A 9,876-nucleotide genomic window follows, 5' to 3' on the forward strand; every position below is an offset into this window, starting at 1 on the left:
ATATATTTGTACATTATAAGGCAGTTCAGTGGTGTTGAAAATGCTGTGGCCACATATGGAATGGTACTGTTGGTGCAAATGACTTGAGGGGTACTCTAGACTCTTCTGAGCGTTATTGTTAGACTGATGTTGAATTTTCAGTTAGTTACAATCTTGCTGAACCCCGTGATCTTGAACAAGTTGCTGAACTGCTCTAAACCTCAGTAGGTCATCTGTTAGATGGCATAATGCCTCAGGGAGTTATGGAAATCCTCAGCATCCACTGGGATAATGTTTTCAAGACTTTTAGCACACAGCTGGCACATTTGAAATATTCCCAAAGTTTAATCACTGTTATACAATAAAAATGGCAAATTTTGCAGCGTTTGGTGTTTCCTGGGAGTCCTACCACTGAGCAAAAGAAAGACCCGCTTCTAGCTGAGCAAGTCCATGTTTGCCTTGTTTGTCTTTCCTGGTTCTCTGCCAGCTCTCCAAGAGGGGCCAGTGGAGCGGTCTTTGGTCTTATTAGGAGTCCCGAGGCTGGGAGATCTTCCTGTATGATACAGGGCTTCATTACCCTCTCAGAATCCCAAAGCTGTCTCCTTCCTTTCTTTTTCTGTCCCGATACCCCAAGTTTCAGAGCCCAGTCTTTGGAGTCCTTGCGGTATCGCTGTATGAAGGAACCCACGGGGCGGAGAGCTCCGTGGTCACGCTTTATTACAGCCATGCTGCTCTTCCATCTATTACTGCCCCAGCACAGCAGCCATGGGCTGTGGGCAATGCAAAACCTGTGATCACACAGAGCTTGGGAATGTGTGCCCTTCCACTGGGCTTGGCAGCCTCAGGCACTATGTGGTTGGGAAGAGGTGAGGAACCTGGTGGGGTGGAGTGGTGGTTTCCAGTCCTCCAATAACACGACTTCTGCAGCTGTGAAAAATAAGCTTGATTAAGGCTTGGCTGCTCTGGCAGCTGGAACCAGAGAATTGTGCAGATGACAGAGATCTGAGGCTCTGCTTGAAATGAATTTGGTTCTCAGTTTTCTCTGTGGAAGTTCAAAAATGACGAGGCTGATGATTGCTGTTAATGTTATCATTATACAAGCTACCCAATGTTTATAAAGTGTTTATTATGTGTTCAAAACTTTCCTAAGCACGTATTAGTTCTTTTTTTTTCCACTCAAAGATTCTTTTCAGAATATCCTTACTTCATAGATGGGGAAACTGTGGTCTGGAGAAGTTAAATGAAGTGTATAAATTTGTCCTGTTGATAATCTGGCAAAGCCAGGACTTCAAATATGGCCACCAGGGACTCTAGCCAATGGCTCCCAGACTCTTACACTCTTTTGCTTCTGAGAATATCCCCAAAGCTGGCGAATTTCCAGCTTAACAAGAGGTTTCTGGGTCAATCCTATCTTTAGAGCTAATGAGTATTGCACAGCGACAACATGTATAAGACTTGAGTCTGCTTTGACCTTTCTTATTTATTTTTGTAACCTTGACTTTTTGCCATGTGGGGAAAGAGAGGCTGTAAATAAGACAGTACTTCTCCATAATCAACGTGGCCATAAACATCTCAGCTGTTGTGGTGCATGTCACGGTCCTTGGCATTTAAAGACTGCCCTGCAGACCAGGCAGATTGAAATGAGTTGAAATCTTCTTCTGATACTCATGAACATGTCCTTCGAGCTCAGCTCCAGGGTGAGCCAGTCTCTGTGGCTAGACCTTGCCTTCTCCCATGTGCAACAAAAATCCAAGACTTAAATTTTAGAGTCAGGTCAAATGCTCCTTGTTCTCCTCTCTCTATTTCTCTCAAGTGGTCCAGTCTGAACGGTGACTGGGCTGCACCTCCTCTGGAAGAGAAGGGAGCCTTTGATGAAGGCCTAGACGAAGAGTGGTCCCAGGGCATTGTGGAAACTTAGAAGCAGCCTCTGTCTTGGCATTTTAGGAGGTTGTGTTGTTTGGCTTAAATCACTCTTTAAGACAGCGATGGACACAGGAGCCTGTCACTCCTGCAAAGATAAGACAATGACAACCCAATCCACCGCAGCGTTTTCTTTCTGCAGAATTAAGTTCTGGGTTGGCTAATTCCAAGTGGCCCCTGATTCTCAGAGAAGCTGACAGCTCATTACTTGTAGGGAACTTGTTGCTGATTAACCAACTGGTCCCAACTAGTCACAACTAGTCACCTAGCGTGAGGTAGTTGTCTGGGTTTTACTCTGAGGGTAACATGGCTGGCCCCTTTTCTTTAGGTAATGTATAGACTTTTGTCCCCTAAACTGTCATGCTTATCAACTTCTGCACAGAGTGGTGTCATTTTGGGTAAATAGAAAAGTCTAGATTATCAATAAGAGCACAGATGAATATTCTTCTCTCTCCTTATCCATACCTATGAAGAAGGAATAAGAGACTGAAGATTGTTTTTATCCCTATATAATTTACATTTTATTTCACTCCTAGGGTATGAAATAAAATTTACTGTGGTATACTATAGTTTTTAATAGGCCAAGCCATAATTTATGTTTTTCTCTCCAGTTAAATGTACTCTAGAACCAGGCTGTGCTTAGGGTACCTGGTTCTTCTTCTCAATCACTGATTAGCAATGGCTTTGTGTGCCAGGCTTGGTCCTGTAAGCTCACCTGTCCCTGTTGTGTTTAACCCTCAGTGAGCCCATGTAGCCAGGAGAGATACTGCCTGCTTCTCAGGATAGGAAAGAGCAAATTAGAAAGGTCTAGATCCAGCCCAAGGTTCCATTCCAGCAGAAGAGCCCTAGCTGCCACCTCCACAGGCTTTAGTTTGAACCACAGTTCTCAACCAGGGGTAACTTTGCTCTAGGGGACACATAGGAGAGATAGATGATAATAGATAGATAGATAGATAGATAGATAGATAGATGATAGATAGATAGATGATAGATAGATAGATAGATAGATAGATAGATAGATGATAGATAGATAGATGATAGATAGATAGATGATAGATAGATAGATAGATAGATAGATAGATAGATAGATAGATAGATAGATAGAGCTTATGGCATGTGAGATCTAGTGGGTAGAAGCCATGGGTCCAGCTGGATACCTTACCTATGTGTGGCAACTTCCACACCAAAGAATTTCCCAGTTCTTCCTAAATTCCCATGTTTCTTATATCAGTATTGATAGTGCCCAAGATATGGACCATTGAAAGATGAATGGGTAAAGAAATGAGGCACATATATGCACTAGACTAATATTCAGCCATGCAGTGAATAAAATCTCGTTATTTGTGGCTATGAGGATGGAACTGGAGGGCATCATGGTGAATGATAAGGCAGCCATGGAAAGACAAACACTGTGTACTTACTCCTACTCCTTGGTGGCAGGTTAAATAATAACCTCATAAATGAAGGGAGAACAGTGGATGTTAGAGGCTAAGAAGGTAGAGAGCGAGGGGGTACAGTAAAAAGGTGATAGGCGGTGATAGGTAGCAAAATGCAATTAGAGGAAGAATTAGTGCCAGTGTTTTCCAGAACAGTAGTGTAATCACAGTCTGCAATCATTCAATAAATATTTCAAAACATCTGGGACAGAAGTATTCCAAACACAAGCAAATGACATGCCAGAAATGAAAAAATTTAGATCCTATATTGTATATACATATATACGTTTGCCAAACTGCACCCTCTAAGATATACACAAATACTAAGCCTTAATTAGAAATTTCAAGAAAGAATTATTTAGCCCCAAGTTTTGATTGTAGGGATGTTGAGAGGCTGCAATTAGCCACTGTCTGGCATGATGAGGATCTGGTCCCTGGTGCCTCCACCATGACCCCTGACAGCACCATCAGCATCCCTCAAGCTGAGGATGAAGAGAACTGAGCCCTTTCTCCAGCTTGCTTCATACACATCGCATCAATGCCGCTCTTAGCCCTGAGGTGCAGAGCCAGTCCCAGTAGAGTGAAGAGTGTTGTGCCAATGCCCTGACATCTATGTGCAAAGAAAGAAAAGGCTACTTTTATATTGGGGTGTGGACATGCCGTGCACTGTACCGGACACTTCTAAAGTCACTGTGCTATCCTCCAGGACAGCTCTCCTCGCACTTAGTCAGAGTCTCTCATCTCTCACCTCCATCATCCCAGGCTGGGAACGAGGAACAGATTCAAAGTCACAGAGCTGGGGAATGAGCCTGGAGCCTACCTGGGGTCCTGCAGGCTCTAGCTGGACTCGACTGACGACTTGGTTTTTTAAGGAAAGCTTTGCTGAAGGTTAAGTAGGGAGCTGAAAACAAGTCCTAAATATTCCTTGCTCCTCCTTTTAATTAAAAGGGTAGCTCTTTACACCCCATAAAGCAATCAGTGTACAGCATGGAGAGTCTATATTAGTATACGGGGGTGTGGGTACGTTGGCCATAATAGGACTTTTTTATAGTTCCCAAGGCACATTTATTATCCATTATCTCATTTGATCTCCTCAACCGTCCCGGGAGTCTGTTGGAGGACAAATGTCTGCATTTTCTATTTGAAAAGCTGGGAGTAGTAGGCTGGTCCAAAGGCCTTGTCTAACCCAGTCCACTCAAGGTGCCTCCTGCAGCTCCCTGTGGCTGCTGTCAGGGTCCAGGGCCAGCTATACTTACAAGCCTGGGGGAGCTCCCGTGAACTCTGACTCACTAAGGGTTAAGCCACATAAACTCTTTTATGGGTGGTAACCATTTAATAGGCCCTGTAAAAAGGACCCCTCACTATGCTGCCTGCTTTCCACTGGAAAGGGGGTGCTGGCAGGGTGGAGGGCTTGGGAGGGGGTACAGGGTAGGAGGTGACAGGACAGCTGAGACACTGACGACCTAAAGGCTTCTCTGCGAGTTGGGAATAATTAGGAAAGTTTCCAGGAGGTTGCGTTAAGAAATGACACCTGCCCAGCTAGAACCTGAGCGCTGGCTGAAACACCTACCAAATTCCTGTTTTAAATGTTTTTATCCTTCTTATTATTAAAACTATTTTTAGATTTATTCATTTTGCTTGTTTTATGTGTATGAGTGTTCTGCCTACATGCAGGTATGTGCACCTGTGTGTGTCTGGTGCCCAAGAAGATGAGGACATCACATTCCCTGGGTCTGGAATTAGGGATGATGGTGATCTACCATGTGGGTGGGATCTGAACCCGAGTCCCCTGCAAAAGGGAGAAGTATCTCACAGTCAGAGCAGCTTCTTAGCGACAGCTCTTATTAGGACCTCTGAAGATCTTGACGTATTTAGTGCCAAGCGATTCTTCTCAGGCTTTGAGTTTCATGATATACCCATTTTGCAGTGGAGAAAGTGAGGCTCAGGAAATCTGGGGCCAGACAGATACAGAACATCATCTACAGTGAACCAAGGAACTAGAGTTTCATTTCCTTCCGCAACTCAGAAGAGTGGGGCAGCCCTCAAAAGGTCTGCTTCATACCTATGCCTTTTCTTAGGAGGTGGAGAACAAAACCCTGACCTGGCTAAAAGGCAGGCTCCTCCTGGATCCTGCGGGTCTCATCCCCACCAGCACACCCACTTTGAAGCAGCCCTGCAGGCAAGTTCTTGGGAGGCCTGAGCCTGCAGGACTGCTCTCTCCAGCAGGGCTGGGCTCTGAGCTTCAGTCCTCTTGGGGTTAAACAATAACCTTTCCACTGCTTGTGGGTGAGCAAATGCTGCCAAGGAAGAAACCCAGCCTTGAGCAAACATAAGCCAGGGCCGGGCCCTGTCCCTCCCCAGCTGCCAAGTCCCCCCATGGATGAATTAGCTTAGGGGGATTGTTTTAAAAAGCCCGATGCAAAAATGCCTCCATTACTGTGTGAAAGGAAGGTTTGGCCTGGTTAGTTTTTCTTCCCTCAAGGTGAGAAGAAAAAAGTTTGCTAGACGGGGGCTCAAGAATCTTTTAACTTTTCAGACTGAGAAATGGAGGCCTGGGGTTGTTTGGAGTCCAGCTTATCCACAAAGGTAGCATTTCCCCCTTAATTGTTAGACGTGTGCCGAGTGCTGCTAGTATAGAAATGTGTTTGTCTTTAGTGTCCAGGTGAGATGTGATCGTCTGCATTTTCACACGGGGGAACGGAGGGCCAATCTGTTGGCATGGATGACACCTGAGAATGCAAAATTCCTTCAAATAGGACAAAAAAGCACCACGATCTGTAGTTTTCCATACATCACCATTTTATAAAGAACAGGGGCGTTGCTTCTCGGACCTTTTGGCTAAGATCAAGTGTGAAGAATGAGAGACTTTTACAGCCTCACTATGTTCAGAAAAAACCCCTGCTCTTGCTTTGATGATTGCACACACTCCCAGACTCTGACCCGTAGTGTGGAGGGTATCCAGTTTGGGGGCAGACACATCATAAATGCCAGGGAATTTTTCTGAGATGTAAAATTGTTACATTGTTCCAACGTTCCAGAATCTGAGGAAGTCACTTTGAGGATGGCTTCAAGGCCTGTTGAATTTTCCAGGTCTCCATCAGAAGAAAAACTAGACATAACTTTTTAGCAGAACATAAAATCTTAGTTTTCTGTACCAAGAAGATGAAGTGTCTGTCACAGAAATCAAAGGATTCCTAATCGTAGCCCAAAGCCAAAGGCTTAAAAAGCCCTACTAAGGCCTTTAATCCCAGCACTTGGGAGGCAGAGGCAGGAGGATCTCTGTGGGCTCAAGGCCAGCCTGATCTACAGAGTGAGTTCTAGGATATCTGGGGGCTGTTACACAGAGAAACCTTGTCTCAAAAAAGAAAGGAAGGAAGAAAGAAAGACAAAAAGAGAAATTTTACTAAGATACGATGAGCTTCAAAGAGGACTTAACAGCGAGGAAGTCTTCCTGTGTCCCCAAGCTTGGGGCCACTTATGTGAGGACTCCCAGGGGCGTCTGACATAGGGACTGAGCCTGAGGTTTCACCGATCGCGACTCTGGCATTTTCACTTTTGTGAAAGCTTGGACACTGGCCAGGCTTGCCCTGTGAGCAGGTATTGTGTTTTCTTCCCTGCTTCGTTTCTGATCAGAGATTATTCATTTATGAATGGGTGGCTATAAAAACTTGCCTCATGCATATGAAAATTGAACCTGGAAAATTTTAATTGCCATGAGTTTTGCTTTTACTGAAAGGGCTGTGGCAATGGGTGGAAGGACACGTTCCTTCCTCCCTCTTTCTTCCTGTCTTCCTTTCTCACTGAACTCCATGTTGTGGACTCGCCAGCGAGTGTCTAAGAGCGCTGATGAGATGACCGTTTGATCCCTTGCAGATCATGATTCTGGAAGGAAGTGGTGTAATGAATCTCAACCCAGCCAACAACCTTCTCCACCAGCAGGCAGCCTGGACGGACAGCTACCCCACATGCAATGGTAAGGGCCTTGCAGCTGTTGATTGCTGGTGGCACTGCCCATGTCTATCGTCTCCTGGTCTGACTTCTTTTCCAACTTAATGCTTGAAAAGTAGAGGTTTTACTCAGTGATGACATGGAGGCTAGGGACAAATCTCACTCTCTTTCCCTCCTTTCTCCAGGTAATTCAGTGCGTTGTTTATCACAGACTTTATCAATGATTTATACTTTCTTATATGAGAAAACTTTCAATGCTGTTTACCCTGTAGACCTCCAGGCCCCTATGGCAGAGACCATTTGAGAAAGATCACTGCCTCCTTCCAAAATGCAAAGATTTGGGGTTGGCACTAAAGGTGGTAGATGAGATGTCCCAAGGGAAGGGAGACATATTGTTGAAGTTTTTGATAGTGTTTCATTAGGATATCAAGATAGAATCAAGAAGGTGAGCGCATACATGAGTACACACATGTGTTTAACACACACCACACACCACACACACACACACGTTAAAGAAAAAGGGGTTATAATAGTTTGAACTTCGTAGCTTATTTCCCATCACATCCCAGTTTAAGGAAGCGAGATTTGTCAGGGAACCCCGGTGCCAGCTTTCACTGCGTTACTCTGGAACATATAGACTCCAAGCGGGAGGACCTCGTGGTATGCAATGGTTGGTGATCCAGCCTGTGGCTCCCAGGAAAACTGAACCAGGGGCTCCATGCCTGGTAGTGAAGGCATTCAGCACAGCCAGGCTGCTGGGTGTCCAACAGTGCTGGTTTAGAAAGCTCAGTGCACCCCACCTGCTGCCCGTGTTTACCTTGACACACAGATGTGTCCTGTTAGAGACCAGATTGAGAAGTAGGGGTGAGCGTAAATAGCAGGGTGACATTCTCTGCCGAGTGGCGGGTCCACGTGGCACTCCTCTTTTAGTTTGGAATCCCAGCCAAGCATGGCAGGAAGTTTGAAACAGATGGCCTTCCTGTTTTAAATCACTTGTCTCCTAAAACTGCTGCCCTTTCTGGACAGTTGCATATTCTGTGACAAATCTTGAACTTGCCGTGAAAGCCTAGAAAAAAAACAATCTTCCAAAGAGAGCTGAAAGTCTTGGCCTGCGCGCCCCAGACATCGGCTCTACTATTTGCTTTGGAGAAAAGTGGAGCAGTGGACTGAGCAGGGAGCAGAATTCAGAAGTCACTTTTATTTCTTTAGCTCGGCAGGGAGGTGTCAAGAAGACACTGATCTTCATAAGGACTGCAGGGGAGGGGGACCGCAGGGGACCGCAGCTGCCTGGCAGAGAACAGAACCCGCTGGCTTTTCAGTTTCCCTGACTGACTCTGCCTGACGAGGGAGGCACCTTTCTCCAGCCAACTTCAAGCAAGTTTCTGGCTCTGCTCTCCTAGGTAGGAGCAGAGGATCAGAAGCTGCCCGTAATCAGGTTACCTTGAGTGCACGGGGAGAAGGCCCTCGGTCTGCCACTGAAACCCACAGCTTACTTGTTACAGAGCCGAAACCTACCTAGTTCTCATGCTCAGCCAACGTCGTGTGTGAGATACAATGATAAAAAAATGGTAACAAGGACCGGAAGCGTCCCGCATAAGCTCTGTATTGGGGGAGGGTTTCTATAGACCTCATGTTTTGCACCACTCCACTCTCCCGTGTAGGAGGGGCTAGGGGACCGCACTGCTCAGCTGTGTGGTGGGAGCAATGAAACTCACCCGGTGAGCCGCAGACAGCAAAGACCGTCCCCTAGCCTTCCTGCCTCTTCTTGATTGTGAGGTCTGGAAGCAAGGCTAGATTCTAAAGGCGGAGAAAAAGTAAGATTGCCTAAGACCCTTCCCCCTCTGCCTTCCTATCCCTCCTCTGGTAAGATTGAGGGTTGGCTCTGAGGCATTATGGGAATGGAGAGTCCTGACCGTCCCTGTCACTCCATAGTACAGCAGCAGCAGCAGCATGGCAAAGCTTTCTAGGAACGCAGAAATTCCGGCCTTAGCCCAGACCTCCTGGACTGGGGTCTGCATTTAGGCAGTAGTCCCTAGCGATTAGAGATTGCAGTCACACTGAAGTTTTGTTGTTGTTGTTTTTTTTGGGGGAGGGGGGCGATAAGTTTTTTCTTTTTTCTTTTTTTATTGATATTTATTGAGCTCTACATTTTTCTCTGCTCCCCACTCTGCCCTTCCCCTGCCCCCTTTAACCCTCTCCCAAGGTCCCCATGCTCCCAATTTACTCAGGAGATCTTGTCTTTTTCTACTTTCTACTTCCCATGTAGATTATATCTATGTAAGTCTCTCTTAGTGTCGTTATTGTTGTCTAAGTTCTCTGGGATTGTGGTTTAGTTTTAAATACTTCAGCCAGCATGATTTCAAAGGGATACTTAGAGGTATTTTCCTTGTAAATACGTTTCCTCATAGAAGGCTGTCCCCCGATTATGGCTCAGCTGTGGCTTCTGGAAATTGGAGTAACTGGGACCACTCTTAGGAGACCCACATATGATGGGATCCACTAACATTGCTTTGTGGAGGGAAAACCAACAGTCCACAAGGCTCCTCCCTCCACAGTATGCAAGGCTCCTCCTTCCACAGTATGCAAAGCTCCT

The 9,876-nt window shown here is 45.8% G+C and overlaps 1 protein-coding gene across 1 annotated transcript in view; it reads left to right on the top strand.

Moving 5' to 3' along the window:
• The first annotated feature begins 7,131 nt into the window (after positions 1-7,131).
• The window catches only part of Ehf (ETS homologous factor), an 18,279-nt gene continuing 15,534 nt past the window's right edge, over positions 7,132-9,876 (top strand). Inside the window, exon 1 of the mRNA XM_026787822.1 lies at positions 7,132-7,308. Coding sequence (XP_026643623.1) covers positions 7,212-7,308 — 97 coding nt within the window. The 5' untranslated portion in view covers positions 7,132-7,211. The remainder of the gene's footprint in view (positions 7,309-9,876) is intronic.

Source organism: Microtus ochrogaster, assembly GCF_000317375.1.
Source record: "Microtus ochrogaster isolate Prairie Vole_2 chromosome 14 unlocalized genomic scaffold, MicOch1.0 chr14_random_1, whole genome shotgun sequence".
NCBI lineage: Eukaryota > Metazoa > Chordata > Mammalia > Rodentia > Cricetidae > Microtus > Microtus ochrogaster.